This window comes from Oratosquilla oratoria, chromosome 12, assembly GCF_046742065.1.
Source record: "Oratosquilla oratoria isolate Oo_2021 chromosome 12, ASM4674206v1, whole genome shotgun sequence".
Classification (NCBI taxonomy): domain Eukaryota; kingdom Metazoa; phylum Arthropoda; class Malacostraca; order Stomatopoda; family Squillidae; genus Oratosquilla; species Oratosquilla oratoria.
Window position 1 is genome coordinate 31,645,164 of NC_134788.1, and position 23,341 is coordinate 31,668,504.

At 38.5% G+C, this 23,341-nt stretch overlaps 1 protein-coding gene across 2 annotated transcripts in view; it reads left to right on the forward strand.

Annotated features, from left to right (window-relative positions):
• Nucleotides 1-8,211, forward strand: part of LOC143031227 (uncharacterized) — a 9,119-nt gene extending 908 nt beyond the window's left edge. The window contains exons 1-2 of one of the 2 annotated variants that reach the window (XM_076194802.1): nucleotides 1,534-1,891; nucleotides 5,679-8,211. In XM_076194802.1, the coding sequence (XP_076050917.1) occupies nucleotides 5,849-7,345 (1,497 nt within the window). In that variant the 5' untranslated portion in view covers nucleotides 1,534-1,891; nucleotides 5,679-5,848 and the 3' untranslated portion in view covers nucleotides 7,346-8,211. Of the gene's footprint in view, nucleotides 1-1,533; nucleotides 1,892-5,678 lie in introns of those variants that run through there. The other variant, XM_076194801.1, reaches the window with a different exon arrangement.
• The last annotated feature ends 15,130 nt before the right edge of the window (nucleotides 8,212-23,341 follow it).

Below are 23,341 nucleotides of genomic sequence, written 5' to 3' on the forward strand. Positions count from 1 at the left end.
AACCCTTGAATTATTGTTGCGTATGAAAGACAGCTTTATTAGAAACAAAATACTTTTTAAATTTTTGAAATAGCTTGAAAAATAAGGGAGATACGATTTTTTAAATTATTTTTTTAGCCCGCATTTTTGGCTAGACTTTACCATAACAAAGTGTTAGAATTAAGGGTGGTATTTTGTAAAGATTTCGGTAAAGAAATACACATTAACTCTAAACCACTGGTCCAATTTAATTAAAATTCGGTATACTTGGGTTTTTAAGGGTTAACAAATCACATGAGCATGTCAAAAACAATGTGAGACATCTCCATCATACCATATTTGCCTTTTCATGGCAATCATGAAGCTGTCAATGGTGGGTCTCGCTAAGCGCCGACCGAAGTCAACCAACGCTGACCAAAACGACACAATAACGGTTTTTGCTCAAATGCATAATATATATATAAAAAATAGCATATGGTTGCATTATTTGACCTATTTTCTTTAAAATGTGTGATTTCCATGTAAAATGATCGAAGAGAAGTTACGCTTTTATCCTCTGTAAAATTACCAACCGGCAACCAACGCCGACCAAACCCAACCAATGACTGCTTTTGCATGACAAAAACGTAACTTCTCTTTGATGATTTTACATGGGATTCACACATTTTAAAGTAAATATGTCAAATAATGCAAGCATATGCTATTTTTTATATATAAATTATGCATTTGGGCAAAAACCGTCATTGCGTGGTTTTGGTTTTGGTCGGCAGTTGGCTGTTGGTAATTTTGTAGAGGATAAAAACGTAACTTCTCTTTGATGATTTTACATGGAAGTCACACATTTTAAAGAAAATAGGTCAGACAATACAACCATATGCTAATTTTTATTTAAAATTATACATTTGAGCAAAAGCCAGCGTTTTGGTTTGGTCGGCCTTGGTTGCCGGTTAGTAATTTTGCAGAGGATAAAAACGTAACTTCTCTTCGATCATTTTACATGGAAATCACACATTTTGAAGAAAATAGGTCAAATAATGCAAACATGTGCTATTTTTTATATATAAATAATGCATTTAAGCAAAAACCGTCATTGTGTGGTTTTGGTCGTCAATGGTGGTGTAAACAAAATCAAATACGAACTGGACGCATAAGATTCATGGGTGATATGCCTATATGTGCCGACCCTAAGCTCAAACATTAAGTGATCAACGCTCTTAAGCTTCTCATATCCGGGAGAAAATAGGTTGATAAACACGTTTATGTATATTTAAATAATATTTAGTGATACCTTACCTTAATATTTTTACTCGGAAAACTATGTTACCGAGTTTGATAACCAAATTTCCGTTCGAATCGCTGAAGACATTTTCTATTTAAAGAATTGGGCATATACTTGCAAAACAACAAGGTAATTTTAATTATATTGCGCATCCGCTGAACGCGGGAAGCATTCAAATTAACTAAACAGAAGCTGGTGGTCCGTAAGAAATGGCGACGTAAACATTACATGGTCGACAGTGGCGCCGCGCGCGGATTCCGGGGTACCTATATAGTATGTATGGTTAAGAGTAGTGTTTTGTTTGTGTGAATGATGTATCTTATGAGGGCATGCTGAAATTATTACTCAATATTTGTCCATTTTTAGACCTACCCAGCAAAGGTAGATTTTGCTGCATATCCTAACCTAACCTAACTTTGTACATGACTTCTCTGTAGGATCTTAGGACCTTGGGGGTTGTACTTATGGACCACCAAAATCTTGCAAGGCTGCAAGAACCCTGTCTAAGAACTGTGATCTCCCCCCCCCCCTCCACACACACACACACACACAATTTTAAGAATAAACTGGATGAGCAGAGATACGAAAACAGGTCACTACGAGCATAGCTCTCATCCCGTAAAATACAACTAGGTACTGTAAATACATCAACCATATCATATTGGCAATTGAATATTTTGATGAAAATAGTAGTTTGTACACCATAATGTAATCTAATGTACCCCAATATTGTAATGTAACTTAGTATAATGAGTAATGTAGCATAATGTACCATAACTTCATCTAAACTAATTTAATCTAAATTGAGTTTTAAGTGAGAAATTGGATTATTTAGGCTTATAAATACATATATTGGTATATCCTGTTCCACAGACAAAAATCCAGTGAACAAAACCCCAATGCTCCAAAGAGACAAAACCCCGGCAGAGGTAGGACAAAAAGCCAGCATTATAAAACCCCAGCAGATTTAGATTGACAACTTTGGTACGATATGAAAAATATATGGCATTTTTCAACTGAGTTTAATACCAGTAAAATGTAACTTAGCAATGTCTCTTCTTGTTAGCTTGGGGATGAATTCACACCCACCATAGTGACACTTTAATGAGGTGTGAATACAAGGGTAAAATTTTTTTTTTTTTTTTTTTTTTTTTCCCTCTCATTGACAAATATGCTTAATATTACTGGGGTTTAAAGATACCTGCCCTGCTGGAGTTAAGTATCCAAACTGAGGCAGGTGTTAATTAGCTCAACAAATGTCAGTTGAGACACTGCTCACCTAACAGTCAATATTTGAAGTGTCCTCTCAGAGGTGTTATCCTGAGATGTGTGAATGATATGGGTATGTAAACCCTTGTACTGTATGGACTAACCAGTAACCCAACAATCCCAGAAGGAGCATGGAGGTGATACAGAACAAAAAAGGTGGTCAAAAAGCACTATCCAGTGGGAATGTTCACAGTGGGCAGCATATTCATTTAAAGGTGCAATCAGTACAAACCTCACTATGGACTCAACTTTGAACTTCAGAGAACCTAATGATGAACCAAATCCTAATACTGCTTCAGTTGCAAAAGTGCGGTCTCAGATCAAATCTGATGCAAAAATGAAAAGGGGGAAGACAGTCCAAGTGTATGCTGAAGCTATGCTTGGAGCAACAGATGAAGTCCGTACCATGGTTGGAAAACCAGAATCTATTAAGCGGGATATAAGACCTCAAAGGCAAGGAGTCAGACCTGTGGAACCTCCATCACTAAAGGAACTAATCCTAGAAGGAAGTTGGACAACAACTGATGGAGATAACTCAAAGCCTTTCCTGATTCATGACAATGGGGTCGATGCTGCCAACAGATTACTAGTATTTGCATCTGAAAAAGGTCTGGGACTCTTGGCCAGGTCTCCACAATGACATATGGATGGCACATACTCAATGGCACCAAAGATTGCTAAGCAGGTTTATGTCATCCGGGTCCCATTCAAGGAAAGTGCAGTTTCATGCGTACATGCGATATTGCCAGGGAAGAGCCAAGTTATCTATGAAGAACTCCTCACTTCCATAGTAACTCACTGTAACCAACTTGGAATCCAATTTGATTCAACCACCAACATCACAGACTTTGAGAGTGCAACAATGCAGGCCATTCATAGGGTCTTTGGGAGCCATGTGAGAACCCAGGGCTATTTTTACCATTTCACTCAGAGTACTTGGAGAAAGATACAACGACGAGCCACAAAACTGATTCCAAATATCAAAAATAAATAATACGAAAATTGATTAAAACATATGAATCTGTTTTCCCTAAAAAAGCGTAGACTCAGAGGTGACTTCATACAGGTCTTTAAAATTCTTAAGGTAATTGACATCAAAATTGACCAAATTTTCACATTGAATGAGAATCGGACAAGAAACAATGGTCTCAAACTGTTCGGAAATAGATTCAATTTGGAAGTGGGTAGAAACAACTTTGCTAACCATGTAGTTAATGAATGGAATAAACTTCCTGTACAGGTAGTGCAATGTAGTTCAGTTCGAACCTTTAAGAATCATTTAGATAAACACCTAAGCAAGATGCTGTAATGATTATAATTTATTTTATATTTGTTTTTGTTTTGTTATCATTTGTCTGTTTGATTCTCATTTATTATTAGTTATATGCCAATTTATTATCATTTACTATTTACCTGTGTGTTTATTAATTATACCTATGCATTTATATATGTATTCTATTTGTTATTTACATTATAGTTTTTATCTATTAATTTATTATTATGATTTTTTTCGCATCTGACCTAGATATGGACCAAAAGGTCTCCTGTAGGCATGCTCTGCCTTTGTAATCCTTTGATACAAGAACTGGGACTTGTTGGTTTGTACAAGTCAAATGATGATGTTAGAAAATTCTGTGGTATGTTAGATGGACTAGCCCTGCTACCACTAGAGGATGGTGCATCTGGAATGGAATCCCTGAAAGAGAAAACTCCTGAGGGACTAGATGATTAAGTGACCTACTTTGACAGTACATATGTTTCTGGAAGATGTTGGTTGATTCAGTTTCCAGATGACGGGTCCCTGCCTACCCTACATCTGCGTCACTGTCCTCCTGTCTTTCCTCCAAAAGTGTGGAATGTAAACAAAGCTACATTGGAAGGGGGTGACAGGACAAATAACATATGTGAAGGATGGAACAACTCCTTCAGGAAACTAATCAGATATAAGCACCCCAGCATTTGGACCCTGTTGTAATGATCACATTATTTCAAGATCAGATTGGTGAACATCAAGAGAAAAGATAGAAATTCAAATCTAAGAGCTTCAACTTGCTCCTGAAGAATTCATGCCAAGACCATCGAGATCTGAAAAAAGATGTACAGGATTTCCTAGATGGTGTTGGACATATTATTCATTTTAAGTAGATTGAATAACCCAGCACCTGGTCACAAGACTTAAAATGAGACTGTATATGTAAATTACCAACTGAATGTATATCAATAAACTGGACCAAAAATTATGCTATTTATTAATTTTTTTTTTCTTTTTAATCCTCATTTTTATTATTACATTGCATTGGGACATCCTAATATTATTATTATTATTTTCTACCTGTCACTGCATCTGTACATGTATTCATAAAAATACATGTTTCACACCTCATTAAAGTGTCACTAAGGTAGAAGGTGTGAATTCACTCCAAATTAACCAGAAGAGATACTACTAAGTTACTTTTTAATTATTTTAACCTTGGTTGAAAATCCCATATATTTTCCATATAGTACCAAAGTTGTGTCAAAATTAGATCAGCTGGGGTTTTGTCCTACCTCTGCTGGGGTTTTGTCCACTGGGTTTTGTCCTACATTCGGTACAACCCAAACATCTCTGGTCAAATGAACAGCTGAGCAGTTGATATGATATCGATAGATATCCCTATAAATGCTAAATATGAAATATTAGTAAATAATGTACATAACATACCATGACATTTCAAACATTATTTTAAGATTTACCAGCAAATTATAGTTTGTAAACCAGGTTCCCTCCATTATAACTTTGTAAGTCCATTTTTGGAGGTTAATGATTCATATTGATTTTTATTTTTGACAAACTTTGTTTTCTAAGAAATATAATACTAACCTGATATACAATGAGGTCCCATGCTCCCCTCTTCACAGCTGCAATTCATCTTTTAGTCTCAGCAGGTAAACGATAAAATGAGAAATGTGTACCCTTCTGTTATTCCAGCAGATCCCTATTTTTCAGATAAACTCCGAATTTTATTCCAAGTATCCCTATGTAACTCATGCAAGACATCCAATGTGGCCAACTCCACAGTGGGTACATGACCTGTGACATCACATGAAACCCCTCAAAAGGCTTGTGTTACACTTATGCTCCCATTAAGTTAGATTTATTATTTTCTTTCAGAACAAGGGTAGATATAAACATTTCAATGGAAAAGGTATCAGGAGATTCTCTATATTCATATAATTAAAAGAATCTGGTGTAGCATTTTTGGCATACTTATCTCATGAGTCATCTTAAATATCACGTGATGACCCACACTGAAGAGAATCCTTTCCAAAGTGACCTGTGTGATGCAGCTTTCTCACGAAAAGACTCTAAAATATCACATGAGGACCCACACAGGAGAAAAGCCTTTCCAGTGTAACCTATGCGATGCAGCTTTCTCAGCACAGAGTTGTCTCAAACCTCACATGATGACCCACACAGGAGAGAAGCCTTTCCAGTGTGACCTGTGTGATGCAGCTTTCTCAGCAAAGAGTAAGCTCAAACGTCATTTAATGATCCACACTGGAGAGAAGCCTTTCCTGTGTGACGTGTGTGATGCAATTTTCTCAAGAAAAGGTGATCTCAAATCTCACATGCGTACCCACACAGGAGGAAAGCCTTTCCAGTGTAACCTGTGCAATGCAGCTTTCTCAAAAAAGAGTAATCTGAAACCTCACATGATGACCCACACTGGAGAGAAACCTTTTCAGTGTAATCTGTGTGATGCTGCTTTCTCACAAAAGAGTCAACTCAAATGTCACATTATGACCCACACTGGAGAGAAGCCTTTCAAGTGTGACCTGTGTGATGCTGCTTTCTCACAAAAGAGTCAACTCAGATGTCACATTATGACCCACACTGGAGAGAAGCCTTTCCAGTGTGACCTGTGTGATGCAGCTTTCTCAGCAAAGAGTAGTCTCAAATCTCACATGCGTACCCACACAGGAGAAAAGCCTTTCCAGTGTAACCTATGCGATGCAGCTTTCTCAGCAAAGAGTGGTCTCAAACCTCACATGATGACCCACACAGGAGAGAAGCCTTTCCAGTGTGACCAGTGTGATGCAGCTTTCTCAAGAAAAGGTGATCTCAAATCTCACATGCGTACCCACACAGGAGAAAAGCCTTTCCAGTGTAACCTATGCGATGCAGCTTTCTCAGCAAAGAGTAGTCTCAAACCTCACATGATGACCCACACAGGAGAGAAGCCTTTCCAGTGTGACCAGTGTGATGCAGCTTTCTCAAGAAAAGGTGATCTCAAATCTCACATGCGTACCCACACAGGAGAAAAGCCTTTCCAGTGTAACCTGTGCAATGCAGCTTTCTCAGAAAAGGGTCATCTGAAACCTCACATGATGACCCACACTGGAGAGAAACCTTTCCAGTGTAATCTGTGTGATGCTGCTTTCTCACAAAAGAGTCAACTCAGATGTCACATTATGACCCACACTGGAGAGAAGCCTTTCCAGTGTGACCTATGTGATGCAGCTTTCTCAGCAAAGAGTAGTCTCAAATCTCACATGCGTACCCACACAGGAGAAAAGCCTTTCCAGTGTAACCTATGCGATGCAGCTTTCTCAGCAAAGAGTGGTCTCAAATCTCACATGATGACCCACACAGGAGAGAGGCCCTTCAAATGTAGTGTGTGCGATGCAGCTTTCTTATTACAGAGTGCTCTCAAACGACACATGATGACCCACGCTGGAGAAAAACTTTTCAAGTGTGACCTGTGTTCTAAAGATTTCTCAAAAAAGTATAATCTCAAACGACATAAGGTGACCCACACTGAACAGAAGTCTTTGTAGTGTAACGTGTGTGATGCAACTTTCACAAGAGTCATCTCAAAGATCATGTGTTAACCCACACTGGAAAGAAACCTTTGAAGTGTGACTTACTTGTGCAATGCAGCTTTCTCACATCACATGGTGACCCATACAGAAATGAAGTCTTTTCAGCTTTCTTATGAAGGACTTTTTCAAATGTCTTGTATTGACTCATGAAAGGTTGATCTCATATATTGTGATGACCCATGCTGGTGAGGGGTCTCTCTGGTGTGACCTGAATGATTTAACTTGTCTGTATGATGGTATTTTCAGTTATTAAGTATTGTGTCATCACACACATATATTGTCAATTGTAAATGTTATTTTGTGCAGTGGAGTGACCTTTCATTGGCCTATTGTATAATTGCATTTTTCTGTGTTCATAATTGAAGATTAAATGTTCTGTTAAATGCATGAATGTTTATGTAATTACGAAACACCAATGAGAATATTAGAGAATGGTGTAACTGGTGGATATAGATATCTGCACGTCATGACGGATAGATACTGTTCTTTTTACCTTAGCATTGATTAGAGTGCAAGCCATTGTTGTAACTTGTGTTACTGTAAATATATCCACGGTAACATATTCAGCAATCTTTATTTTATCCTCTGAGACACAACTCTTATATTCTAATGAATTCTTTCCAGAGTGATATTAGATCCCATATAGTGAATTGTTCATTGTTGATATATAATAAATCCAATGTGTTTGCTGAACTGATTTGTTTTGTTATTATTTCTGTCAAGAAGAGCTTGTTCTCAGTGTCAAGCAGTAGTTTTGCATGTGCTTGTTCTCATCCTGTAACTCCTGAGACAGAAACTTCTTGCCTTCCCTTGTTCTTTTGAAATTGAAGAGGATGGGTGTAGTGCAAAACAGGTGATAAACTACGAAGAGACAGGCCTGTATTAGAAGAAAATGTCATCCAGAACCTTTACTGCTAAGGAGAAAACAATGCCAGGATTTAAAGCATCCAAGGACAGATTAACATTAACCCTGGTGCTGGGTGGTTATGCAGGTGGTGATCTGAAGGTAAAGCCTTTACTGATTTACTGCTGTGAAAACCCAAGGGCTATGTGAAAGAATATCTCCCAGTGATATATAGAATCTTCAATAAACCAGCATTATGTTGAAAATTAAAAAAAAAAAAAAAAAAAGGGAAAGAAAGGCAAGGCAAAACACAATTTCCAGCTTCAAACCTGCCGCTCCCTCCCACCCACCGTCCTGCCCTGCGTCAGCTGATCCGGACTCCCCTCCGCCACCTGTCCAGTCTACGTCTGGCGCTCTTCTGTCCACCTCTGCTGTCCAGGATTCATCAAACCCTACCACTTCTAATGACGAGGAGAAGGCTTCCTCAGTAAGACAAGCCATGAAAGGTATGTGTGATGCGGAATCGGATCAGTAGTGGCAAATGGTGACCTACAGAGCCCCTTTTTCTGCTCTATCCAGTAGATATAGGCCTACTGGGGAAACCACCGTATAAAAAGTAAATAACGCGTCTACAACACTACCTCTTTGGATGTCGTGGAAAAGTGTTATAAATCTCTCCCAATATAGACTAGGCCAAAGAATCCGATCCTACAAGGGGAGAAAGTGCTAAGGACTTAGCTTTAACTAATGATGAGCATCTAATGAGTAACATAAAAATGGGAGATAGTCTAGGCTCTAGCGATCACAAAGAAATAAGATTTTATGTTATTTGGGAAGAATTGAAAAGTACGAATAACATCCAAGTACCAGACTTCAGGAGGGCAACTAGGTAAATATACATACACACACATTCCATAAGGACAAAAGATTGTTCACTTATTAGGGTTCGTTAGACTACTGTTGACTTCGATGGATGGGTATGGTGATTTCACCTTTAAAGATACTTGATCATGGTATTCAGAACTTAACAAGTTATACAATAAAATCGGCAATGAAAAGTTGAGCTTAAAATTGGTTTCCAACCATTTCTTTTTTGCTCAGCAGTTAAGCTCCAAAAACTTTTCGTGGTGCAGTTACATAAAAATGGTGCAAGTAAATACTGGTAATAAAGACTACATGAAAGTTATACCTTCTGTTTCCTCTTCCAAGTTCTGCTTCACTTTGAATATCTGAGGAATATTCTGCCTTCTTTACCATTGCTCGAGCTTGACCATACTCAGCTGAAATGCAAAAAGGAAAGTTTTAGTAACGAGATATTTTTGCAAAAAATAACACTATGTGTAAGCTAAAATATCTGTTAACTTTACTAATGATAACATATGTCAGATATATTGAACTATGAACATACCACCTAATTTGTACATTAGTAATAGAGCAGTTCTACAGCATACATTCATACACATTAAGTCAACTGAAATATTCAAAATTATTCATATATAGGATATTTAGAAATTAAAGTTACCACATTTACCGAGTACTCTTGCATCATACTGTGTCCAGCTTCCTTCTGGGGTGACTTTCTCCTTGATAGCTCTGTTGAGCTTTGAAGTGTCACGGTATCGTGGCCAATAACATTTCCCATCCAGCAGTCAGGTATCAGGAACCACAGCAATTTCATTTCCTTCCTCAAAGACAATAACAGCAAATTCTGCCATACCTTCCTGCTTTTAGATACAATTGGATTATAAAAGCTACATGAAGGTTAAACATGTACTGTACTGTACAGTAACTGTGCAACACAGTCCTCACCCATCCTCACTGCTCTATGAACAGTATACTGTACTGGTAGCCCTCACTCTATATTGAACTATGACTCCTGTAAGAAGATTTGATTGCCCTCCTTGGCACCTGATGAGTAATGAGGTACAGTCTAAGTTGGGAATACAGGATAAGTCTGGACAGGAATCCCCCTTCAGTACATAAAGCCAGGGTTACTCTTTCCATTGAGCTAGGGTAAGATTGGGCTGGGTTAAAACTGTGGTACACTAGCCTATATAATAACCTCAATATGTCTACTATCAAATTAAATCAAGAATATAGTAACATTTTACATCAGACAACCATTTTTCAAAAGAAGCCACTGCTCACTGTTGGTGGACTGTGAAGAAAGGGAAAATATGCAAACTTTGGCAAACGAGACTGAAGGGGGAAAAATATAATTACATTCAGTATCTTTATATGAGCATGTTCTTAGGCTCTTACTTTCATTACTAACAGCATATATACCCAGAGAACTTGACTGCACAGGATATTTGTAAAAATCTTCATAAACTTTGTAGATGTGATATAACAAATAAATGTCTGGGTCTCCTTCATACTTCAATATATTCACTACTTTCCCAACCTTACTATTAATAATTATGCCATGGTTAGCTGGGTTCACTTTGATACAAAAGTTCTTTAGGTATAAAACTTTAAACTGTACACAAGGAAAATTACTTAGTACTGGCCCATTACTGTGGACCACCTTTGCAACTGGATATTTAGAATTATTCTCTTCAGGTTCATATGCCTTCAATTCATAAATTCTATTAACTATTTGCATGAGAAGACAGGTTTTCTAAGCAATTTTTTAGGTATCCAAGATAATTCTCAAAAGGAAAGGCACTGAATTTATCAATTGATCCATGTCTATTTACATCATCTGTTAAATGACACAAATTATGAATGTTATACACAACATGCCTAGAACCATCATCTCTCAAATCCCTACCCCCACTTATTCACTAGCTAAATGCTTAAATCAGATCATCACCCCTTACATCCCCACCACTCATTCCCTTAAATCTACTGATGAATTTGTTGACATTTTAAGATGTAACCAGCCCTCGGGCATTTTGGCCTCTCTGGACGCTGAGAGTCTCTTTTCCCATGTCCCCTTGATTAGAACTATTTACATCATCTTAAATTACACCTACCGCCATCCAGTGCTCCCTCCCCCCAAACTTTCTGAGCCTATCTTGAAAGACATGCTCCTGGCTTGTACATCAGAAGCCCCTTTTAAATGCCCTTTAGGTGATTTGTATATTCAGACTGACGGGGTTACCATGGGCTCCCCCCTGGTTTTTTTTTATTTGCTCAAGCCTTCATGGCCCATGTTGAGGAAGAAGTAATTAGCAACCTTCCTATTAAGCCCTCTTTGTACCGCAGGTATATAGACAATATTTTTGTGTGTGTCTGACCTGCGGTTACTTGAAGAACTTAGTTCGAATCTCCAGAAAGTTTCAGGTTTAAAATTTTCTGTTGAGTTAAACTATAACAACAAACTCCCGTTTCTTGATGTTATGGTGGACGCGTCATCTGACAATTTCATGACTTCTGTTTATCGCCAGCCCACCAATGCTGGGAAATGCATGAACGGTGAGAGTGAATGTACGGCTGAGTACAAAAGAGGTGTTATTAAGGCCTACGTGTGACGGGCGATTAAGGTTTGCTCGTCCTGGCATTCACTCCACTCAGAACTACAATACCTACGCCAGCTGTTAATGAATAACGGTTATTCCAACAGACTTTGACAACATTACTAATATAATGCTTGACAGTAGTTTGTATAAACATACCCCTCCCCACAATAATATCATCAATTTTTTTTTTTACAAGAATATCTTCAGCATCGCTTAACATGAGGATGAGAAATGCATTAAAGACATTGTTTTTCGAAATTGTAAACCGGTGGATGAAAACGATGTCTTGCGCTTGGTGATATTTAAAGAAAAACAACAACAACAAAACACTAGTTCCCTAGTCCTCAAAAATGATTTGTCTGGCACCTGTGGGATGCTGTCGAAAACTAACGTAGTCTATCAGTTCAATTGCACTTCTGGAAACTGTGAGCTCTATTCTCGTAGCTATGTTGGTTATACGACATGCAGCCTTAGCAGACGTTTAACTCTCCACCTCCAACAGGGAGCCATTAAAAATAATTTTGAACAGTATCACAAGTCTGTGTTGGATAGAGCAACCGTTGTTCATAACACTGAAGTGCTAGCCCAGTGCAATAACATTAAGGAACTGAAAATGTTAGAGGCTGTGTATATAAGAGAATTGTCTCCTGTGATCAATGTAGAGGCTAATTTGTTGTCTGCCATTTCCTTATTTAATACGTCCACGCGACATGTACATAACCTCCCTATGCATGCTAAGCACGCTACTTCACCAACAAATTATCTAAATTGAAATTATACAGTGCACCAAGCCAGGGCACCCAGCATTCAAGCTTAAAAGGTTATTTTCGCTGGGCCGAAATCACCGGCGATTTCGGCCCAGAAAAACCTTGGGCCGAAATCACCGGGCCGAAATCACCTTGGGCCGAAATCACCTGATCCCCTTCACCTCACATTACTCAGACTTCTCTTCCCCCCTCACCTCTCCCTCCCCCTTCCCCTCCCCCTCCTCAAGCTCTGAGAAAGTCTTTTAGGGTCAGGTCATCGGAGGTTTAAAGATCGCGCTTGACCTAAGGGTGTAGCATTCTAATTTTTCCTGTGACCATGTAATGTATCTGTAAATTGTGTTGTCTTAACTGTTCTTGTATCTTAAAAATGACTCCTTGTAGTCGAAACGTCGAATAATTAAAATGGAGAACTTTGGAAAGTTCGTTTCCGCTCATCCTCCTAATATTAGAACTTTAGTGAGGAAACTTGAAAATATTAAGAAGAAAATTAATAACTGTGAAAATGCTGTGGTGCTCAATTCAGTGTATATATGTATGTATATATATATATATATATATGTATGTATTTATTTCTTATCGTCATATCAAGTCATATTAGTACTCTGAACACATGTCTCTACACGTTTCTCTAACCACACTGCTTCATATTGTTAAGTTAGGATTAATTCACACACAAAATATTAAAGTTACTACAATTGGTTTAATATTAAAAACAAAAATAATACAGTAATACTGAAAAATGTAATTTTCGCAGGAAAATTAATTTTTCCCTGATACAAACTCTTCGGTACTCCTTACAATAGGATACTTCGCGTAGCGCAATATTCCTACCGCTAAACACTATGCGTTTTTAAAATCCTCACTCCGTGGGTCTGGGCAACGCTTATCCTCAGTAAGGGGCCCTATTGGGGCAAGGGGGCCCTTCCCCTCCACCACAAGTCTCGCACACTATACTCCATTCTCTGAGCCAGGTATGAAATTAATCACAAGGTTTGTCAGGCAAGGGAGAAGGAACTTTTAGAGGGGTGGTTGAGGAGGGCCATTAGAGGTAAGGAGTACCTCAGGTTTGTATCAGGGAAAAATTAATTTTCCTGCGAAAATTACATTTGTTCCGAAGAATACAAACTCTTCGGTACTCCTTACAATAGGAGACTCGGACTTAGGAGGGAAGGAAGTTGTTATCTAGCCTGGAAAACCTCCGTAAGGAAATTTTAGTGTGCTAAGACTTACGTTGACCAGACCCCTATACATTCCCCTAAACTTTGAAGTGCACCCATTTCTGTTCCTAGGAGTGGAGACAGACAGGTTATATTCACTTTTGTACCACTGAAGGGCTTGAATTGATTCCCTTGGAATGCTTGAGAGCCCTCGGGTGAGGTAAGGGAATGTAGGAGTATGAGAAGGACTTTGGAAAGTTATCACCGTGTTTGCCGAGCCAGAACCTGGATGAGTTGTCAGGGTCGGCTATGTGCTATTGGGGAGGGATATGTCATCTCAGGACTTCTTGGGCGGCAACTATGGGGCCCAAAAAGAAGTTCCCTAAAGATTCCCACATTACTTCTTTGAGGTAAAAGGAAGTGAACGTATTCTGGCTCTTTCATATACCTGCTTGAAGAACCTGGTTGACCGACAGATTCTTTCTAAAGACTAGGGAGGTCCCTAGTGCCCTCAGGTCATGGGCTTTCGCTTTAGGGTAATCTATGTGGTTCATTTCGTAGGCTCTGCGGATGACTTCCTTGATCCAGTAAGAAATGGAATTCTTAGTGATGGGCTTCGGCTTACCTTTAGTAGAGACGAACAACCTCTTTAATTCTGGTCTAAGATGTTCAGTTCTCTTGAGGTAGGTCCGGATGGCTCGTACCAGACATAGGACTATTTCCGTTTGTTCTCCCTCTACAAATTCGTCTAAGGAAGGAACACTAAAGGACCAGAATCTAGGGTCGGATTTGGCAGGATCTTGGTTTTTGGCAATGAATTGAGGCATGAAAGTGAAGGAGACCTCTTTCCATCCTTTTGAATGGGCGACTCTATAAGAGATGGCGTGTAACTCCCCTACTCTCTTGGAAGATGCCAGGGCTAGAAGAAAAACTGTCTTCAAGGTGAGGTCCTTCAGATGTGCATCTCGGAGGTGGTTCGCAAGGGGGACCCCTCAGAGAATTCAGGACTAATGCCACATCCCACGAAGGAGAGCTGATTTCCCTGTGGGGGCACGATTTTTTGAAATGCCTGAAAAGCATGGAAATTTCTGGTGAAAGGGCTAGGTCCATTCCCTTCAGAGAAAACACCTGATTTAGCGCTGCCCTATAGCCATGCCCTTCCGAGAGGGAGATCTTCTTTGACTTCCTGAGGAAGTGGAAGAAGGAGGCGATGTCAGGAATGGTGCCTTGATCTGGGACTATTTTCCTGGAGTGGCACCATTCTGCAAAGGCATTCCATTTCCCTTGATAAAAGTTACCTGAGGAAGAGCGAATAGGAGTGGACATATCTTCCGCCACCTCTCTGGTAAAACCCTTCTTTAGGAGGATCCGGACCATAGTCTGAACGCGTGAAGATCGAGTGCTGAAGGGTTCTTGTGCCAAGCCCCGTTGATAGGTCGATGTAGAAGGTCTGGTCTTCCCTGAAGGGCAAGGGGCTCTTCTACTGCTAGATCGAGGGCGTCTGGAAACCATGGGGCTTCTGGGGCAAGGGAAACGGTGGGAAAGCGTAGGTGTCTAGGTTGTCCCAACTTTGCAGAAGAGCGTCCTCTCCTGCCGCCAGAGGATCCGGGACGAAAAGGTCCACCAGAGGGGAGCCCCATTTGTTGAGGATGAAGTTCGCTACTCTTTGATGGAGGGGCCATTCTGTGCTGATTATCTGACTCCTGCTGAGGTGGTCCGCCCAGACATTCTTCTTCCCTGGGATGTAGCGGGCTTTGAGTGACACTTAGAGATTCTCGGCTAGATTAAGGATTTCCATAGTCAGAAGGCATAGGTCCTGGGAGACTTTGCCCCCTTGCTTATTCAGATAGGCTACTACCGAGGAATTGTCCGACATTATGCCCTCTACTTTCCCCGAGACTTGATCCTTGAAGTGACGGAGAGCCAGAAGTACTGTTTTCAACTCTAGCCAGTTGATATGGGCTGTCCGCTCGACTGTGGACCAGGAACCGCTGACGTGATCGTCGTTGAGGTGGGCTCCCCAGCCCTCCTTGGAGGCATCGGAGAACAGGAGGACTTCGGGGGGAGATGGGCCGAGGGGCATCCCCACGAGCAGGTTGCACGGGTCCTTCCACCAGAGAAGAGAATTCTTGACTTCTTCGGTGAGGGTGATGTGTTGTAGTGGTTCTCCCTCTTGCGGGGACCACTGAGACTTGAGGAGCCACTGTAGCGGTCGCATTCTTTGTCTGCTCCTGGGGATTAATCTCTCTACGGAGGCCATATGGCCCAGGAGGATTTGGCACTGTTTCGCCGTCAGGAACCCGGTCGATAGTGCTTGTGCGACAAGAAAAGTGAGATTCTGGATCCTCTTTTCTACTGGGAAGGACTTCATTAGGGATGAGTCCAGGACCATACCCAGGTACGTGACTCTCTGTTTTGGCAAGAAATCTGACTTCTTCGGGTTTACTACGGTGCCCAATTTTCGGACGAAGGTTAGGACCATTCTCAGGTGTTCTTGGCATAGCTGGGCGGAATGTGCAAGGATCAGCCAATCGTCCAGGTAACGGAGTAAGCAAATTCCCTTGGAGTGGGACCACGCTGAAACGAGTTTGAACACTCTGGTGAAGACTTGGGGTGCTGTGGAAAGTCCGAAGCATAGGCAGGTGAACTAGAAGGTGTTGCCCTTGTGGACGATTCTGAGGAATTTCCTGGAGGAGGGATGCACTGGTATTTGGAAATAGGCATCTTGGAGGTCCAGTGACACTATGAAGTCCCATTCCCTGATAGATGCCCTTACGGACTCTGGGGTGTTCATTCGGAACTTCGTCAGGGAAAGGAACTTGTTGAGTAGAGACAAATCGATGACTGGTCTCCACCCCCCTGTTGTCTTTTCTACTAGGAATAGTCTTGAATAGAACCCTGGGACCGGAGTCGAGACTTCCTCTAAAGTTCCTTTCTGGAGCAGAACGGAGATTTCCTTCTCTAGGGCCCGCCCGCGATCCAAGTCCGGATGGTAGCTGCTGACTTGGATTGGATAGGGGGAAAGGTTTGGGACAGTGTGAAAGGGAAGACGATAGCCTGTCTTGATGACCTGTAGGGTCCAGTCTTCCGCCCCGGCCTCTTCCCATGCCCTCCAGTAGAGAGGACACCAATTCCGCCTCCTTCCATATCTCCTGTGACCGCTCTTCTGGCCACCCTGTCTGCCGCTTCATTCCCTTGGATGCCGATGTGTCCCGGCACCCAGTTGAGGACGACTGATCTCCCCTGCTGGCGGAGGGCCTTGAGCTGAAATAGCAACGAGGTCATTAGGTGTTTGTGGTCATTCTAGATACTAAGTGTAATAGAGCTAGACTATCTGTGTGCACAACTACATTACGTTGGTGGGTGTTGAGAGCATGGGTCAATGCTAAACCCACTGCAACACTCTCTGCTTGCGTCGAGCAGCGAGTGCCCAACACCCGTTGGTCGTCTTCGGGTTTGTTCTCTTTTGCGCTTGCGCCGTGACGTCATGGGTAGAGACTGGTAGATAAAAAAATAGATAACAAAGAAATACATTAATAGATCAAAAAGATAAAACATAAAATTAAATAACAAAGAAAAGAGAGAAAGGAGAATGAATTAATTTTGAAATAAGTAATTGTTGGTCGTCTTCGGGTTTGTTGTCTTTTGTGCATGCGTCGTGACGTCATAGGCAGAGACTGGTAGATAAAAAAATAGCAGAGAAATACATTAATAGATCAAAAAGATAAAACACGAAATTAAATAACAAAGGAAAGAGAGAAAGGAGAAAAAATTAATTTTGAAGGAATTAATCGTTGGTCGTCTTTGGGTTTGTTATCTTTTGCGCCTGCGCCGTGACGTCATGGGCAGAGAGTGGTAGATAAAAAAACATAAAAAGGATATTAAATAACGAAGAAATAGATTGATAGACAAAAAATAAAGATAAAACATAACATTAAATAACAAAGAAAAAAGAGAAAGAAAAGAAGGAGAAAGAATTCGGGTTTGTTGTCTTTTGCGCATGCGTCGTGACGTCATGGGCAGAGACTGGTAGATAAAACAACAATGAACGAAGAAATACATTAATAAATCAAAAAGATATAGCATAAAATTAAATAACAAAGGAAAGAGAGAGATGAGAAAGAATTAATTTTGAAAGAATTAGTTGTTGGTCGTCTTCTGGTTTGTTGTCTTTTGCACACGCGTCGTGACGTCATGGAGAGAGACTGGTAGATAAAAAAATAAATAATAAAGAAATACATTAATAGATCAAAAAGATAAAACAGAAAATTAAATAACAAAGAAAAAACAGAAAGGAGAAAGAATCAATTTTGAATTTTAGGTTAATCGTTGGTCGTCGATTTTGTTAACTTTTGTGCATGCGTCGTGACGTCATGGGCAGAGACTGGTAGATAAAAAATATATATATAATAGAAAATTAAATAACGAAGAAATAGATTGATAGACAAAAAATAGATAGAACATAACATTAAATAACAAAGAAAAGAGAGAAAGAAAAGAAGGAGAAAGAATTTTGATTTGTTGTCTTTGGCGCATGCGTCGTGACGTCATGGGCAGAGACTGGTAGATAAAAATAATAATAAAGAAATACATTAATAGATCAAAAAGATAAAACACCAAATTAAATAACAAAGGAAAGAGAGAAAGAATTACTTTTGAATTTTAGGTTAACCGTTGGTCGTTGTCGGGTTTGTTGTCTTTTGCGCATGCGTCGTGACGTCATAGGCAGAGACTGGTAGATAAAAAAAAAATAACGAAGAAATACGTTACTAGATCAAAAAATAAAACATAAAATTAAATAACAAAGGAAAGAGAGAAAGGAGAAAGAATTAATTTTAAAAGAATTAAGTTGTTAGTTGTCTTCTGGTTTGTTATCTTTTGCGCATGCGTCGTGACGTCATAGGCAGAGCCTGGTAGATAAAAAGATAAATAACATAGGCATACATTAATAGATCAAAATTACGAAACATAAAAGAAAGGAAAGAAAGTAGAAGGAATTAATTTTGAATTTTAGGTTAATCGTTGGTCGTCGTTGGGTTTGTTGTCTTTTGAGCATGCGTCGTGACGTCATGGGCAGATACTGGTAGATAAAAAAACAATGAACGAAGAAATACATTAATAGATCAAAAAGATATAGCATTAAATTAAATAACAAAGGAAAGAGAGAGAGGAGAAAGAATTAATATTGAAAGAATTAGTTGTCTTCTGGTTTGTTGTCTTTTGCGCATGCGTCGTGACGTCATTGGCAGAGACTGGTAGAATAAAGAATAAAGAAATACAATAATAGATCAAACAGATAAAAGATAGAATTGAATAACAAAGAAAAGAGAGAAAGGAATAAGAATTAGTTTTGAATTTTAGGTTAATCGTTGGTCGTCTCCGGGTTTATTGTCTTTTGCGCATGCGTCCTGACGTCATGGGCAGAGACTGGTAGATAAAATATATAAAAAAGAAAATTAAATAATGAAGAAATACATTGATAGACGAAAAATAAAGATAAAACATAACAATAAATAACAAAGAAAAGAGAGAAAGAAAAGAAAGAGAAAATTTTGGTTTATTGTCTTTTGCGCATGCGTCGTGACGTCATGGGCAGAGACTGGTAGATAAAAACAAAATAATAAAGAAATACATTAATAAATCAAAAAGATAAAACATAAAATTAAATAACAAAGGAAAGAGAGAAAGGAGAAAGAATTAATTTTGAATTTTAGGTTAATCGTTGGTCGTTGTCGGGTTTGTTGTCTTTTGCGCATGCGCCGTGACGTCATAGGCAGAGACTGGTAGATAAAAAAAGTAATAACGAAGAAATACATTAATAGATCAAAAAGATATAGCATAAAATTAAATAACAAAGGAAAGAGAGAAAGGAGAAAGAATTAATATTGAAAGAATTAGTTGTCTTCTGGTTTGTTGTCTTTTGCGCACGCGTCGTGACGTCATGGGCAGAGACTGGTAGATAAGAAAATAAATAACGAAGAAATACATTAATAGATCAAAAAGATAAAACAGAAAAATAAATAACAAAGAACAGAGAGAAAGGAAAAATAATCAATTTTGAATTTTAGGTTAATCGTTGGTCGTCGTCGATTTTGTTGTCTTTTGCGCATGCGTCGTGACGTCATGGGCAGAGACTGGTAGATAAAATATATAAAAAAGAAAATTAAATAACGAAGAAATACATTGATAGACGAAAAATAAAGATAAAACATAACATTAAATAACAAAGAAAAGAGAGAAAGAAAAGAAAGAGAAAGAATTTTGGTTTATTGTCTTTTGCGCATGCGTCGTGACGTCATAGGCAGAGACTGGTAGATAAAAACAAAATAATAAAGAAATACATTAATAAATCAAAAAGATAAAACACCAAATTAAATAACAAAGGAAAGAGAGAAAGGAGAAAGAATTAATTTTGAATTTTAGGTTGATCGTTGGTCGTTGTCGGGTTTGTTGTCTTTTGCGCGTGCGCCGTGACGTCATAGGCAGATACTGGTAGATAAAAAAATAAATAACGAAGAAATACATTAATAGATCAAAAAGATATAGCATAAAATTAAATAACAAAGGAAAGAGAGAAAGGAGAAAGAATTAATTTTGAAAGAATTAGTTGTTGGTCGTCTTCTGGTTTGTTGTCTTTTGCGCACGCGTCATGACGTCATGGGCAGAGACTGGTAGATAAAAAAATAAATAATAAAGAAATACATTAATAGATCAAAAAGATAAAACAGAAAAGACAGAAAGGAGAAAGAATCAATTTTGAATTTTAGGTTAATCGTTGGTCGTCGTCGATTTTGTTGTCTTTTGTGCATGCGTCGTGACGTCATGGGCAGAGACTGGTAGATAAAAAATATTAAAAAGAAAATTAAATAACGAAGAAATACATTGATAGACGAAAAATAAAGATAAAACATAACATTAAATAACAAAGAAAAGAGAGAAAGAAAAGAAAGAGAAAGAATTTTGGTTTATTGTCTTTTGCGCATGCGTCGTGACGTGATAGGCAGAGACTGGTAGATAAAAAAAAAAAATAATAAAGAAATACATTAATAGATCAAAAAGATAAAACATCAAATTAAATAACAAAGAAAAGAGAGAAAGGAGAAAGAATTAATTTTGAATTTTAGGTTGATCGTTGGTCGTCGTCGTGTTTGTTGTCTTTTGCGCATGCGCCGTGACGTCATGGGCAGAGACTGGTAGATAAAAAAATAAATAACGAAGAAATACATTAATAGATCAAAAAGATAAAACATAAAATTAAATAACAAAGAAAAGAGAGAAAGGAGAAAGAATTAATTTTGAAAGAATTAATTGTTGGTCGTCTTCGGGTTTGTTGTCTTTTGCGCATGCGTCGTGACGTCACGGGCAGAGACTGGTAGATAAAAAAATAATCAATAAAGAAATACATTAATAGATCCAAAAGATAAAACATTAAATTAGATAACAAAGAAAAGGGAGCAAGGAGAAAGAATTAATTTTGAATTTTAGGTTGATCGTTGGTCGTCGTCGTGTTTGTTGTCTTTTGCGCATGCGTCGTGACGTCATGGGCAGAGACTGGTAGATAGAAAAAATAAATAACGAAGAAATACATTAATAGATCAAAAAATAAAACATAAAAGGAAACACAAAGGAAAGAGAGAAAGGAGAAAGAATTGATTTTAAAAGAATTAGTTGTTGGTCGTCTTCTGGTTTGTTGTCTTTTGCGCACGCGTCATGACGTCATGGGCAGAGACTGGTAGATAAAAAAAATAAACAATAAAGAAATACATTAATAGATCAAAAAGATAAAACAGAAAATTAAATAACAAAGAAAAGACAGAAAGGAGAAAGAATCAATTTTGAATTTTAGGTTAATCGTTGGTCGTCGTCGATTTTGTTGTCTTTTGTGCATGCGTCGTGACGTCATGGGCAGAGACTGGTAGATAAAAAATATATAAAAAAGAAAATTAAATAACGAAGAAATACATTGATAGACGAAAAATAAAGATAAAACATAACATTAAACAACAAAAGAAAAGAGAGAAAGAAAAGAAAGAGAAAGAATTTTGGTTTATTGTCTTTTGCGCATGCGTCGTGACGTCATAGGCAGAGACTGGTAGATAAAAATAATAATAAAGAAATACATTAATAGATCAAAAAGATAAAACACCAAATTAAATAACAAAGGAAATGTAGAAAGGAGAAAGAATTAATTTTGAATTTTAGGTTAATCGTTGGTCGTTGTCGGGTTTGTTGTCTTTTGCGCGTGCGCCGTGACGTCATAGGCAGAAACTGGCAGATAAAAAAATAGATAACGAAGAAATACATTAATGGATCAAAAAATAAAACATAAAATTAAATAACAAAGGAAAGAGAGAAAGGAGAAAGAATTAATTTTAAAAGAATTAGTTGTTGGTCGTCTTCTGGTTTGTTGTCTTTTGCGCATGCGTCGTGACGTCATGGGCAGAGACTGGTAGATAAAAAAATAAATAATAAAGAAATACATTAATAGATCAAAAAGATAAAACAGAAAATTAAATAAAAAAGAAAAGAGATAGGAAAAAGAATCAATTTTGAATTTTAGGTTAATCGTTGGTCGTCGTCGGATTTATTGTCTTTTGCACATGCGCCGTGACGTCATGGGCAGAGATTGGTAGATAAAAAAAAAGATAAAAAGAAAATTAAATAACGAAGAAATAGATTGATAGACAAAAAATAAAGATAAAACATAACATTAAATAACAAAGAAAAGAGAGAAAGAAAAGAAGGAGAAAGAATTTTGGTTTATTGTCTTTTGTGCATGCGTCGTGACGTCATGGGCAGAGACTGGTAGATAAAAAATAATAATAATAATAAAGAAATACATTAATAGATAAAAAAGTTGTGTCCCCAACCCGTAAACAGGAACTGAAGAAGCATCTAGAAGGAGAAAAATTTGCCCTTTTAGTAGATAAGTCAACCGATGTTGGGACAGTGAAGTATTTATGTATTGCGATACGTTACTGCAGCAAAAAGGAAAAGAGAATAGTAACAGAGTTTGTTGGTCTTATTCCTGTCAATGACACAAAAGGGGAAGCATTATTCACTGTCATTAAAGCTGCTGTTACAAATCTAGGTTTAGAACTTAGTAACCGCATTGGTTTTGCAAGTGATGGTGCCTCAGTTATGACTGGAGTTAATAACTGTTTGGACCCGAATACAGCAGGAGTCTCCAGATTGTGTGCAAGTAAAATGCATTTATCACTCTCTAGCACTGTGCGTGAAGCATGCATTTGAGAAGCTGCCTTCATGCTTGGGATTTTTAATTTCAGAAATACCAAAATAGTTTTCCAAGAGTACAGTAAGGAGGGCAGCTTACAAACAATTGTTTAGCATAATGAACCCAAATGAAGAAAGGAAAGGAACCTCGCTGCCATTTCAGCAAGCTTCTCAGACCAGATGGCTAGTGCGCGGGAAAGTAATGTACAGCATGTTGATGAATTGGGAAGAACTGAAGGCATACTTCATGTGAGCTGAGCAGGCTAGTGGAGCTGATGTCAGGTATAAGACACGTATGATTTCTGACATCCTAAATAACCCAATCAACTATTGGTATTTTCAGTGTGTCACACCCATTGTTATGGAGTTTGAACGCGTCAACTCATATTTTCAAGCCACGGATGCCGATCCTCAGAGCATGGAAAGTGAGCTTGCTCAACATCATCATAGTCTACGGGCAAGAGTTTTCAGCCCAGATGGAAGTG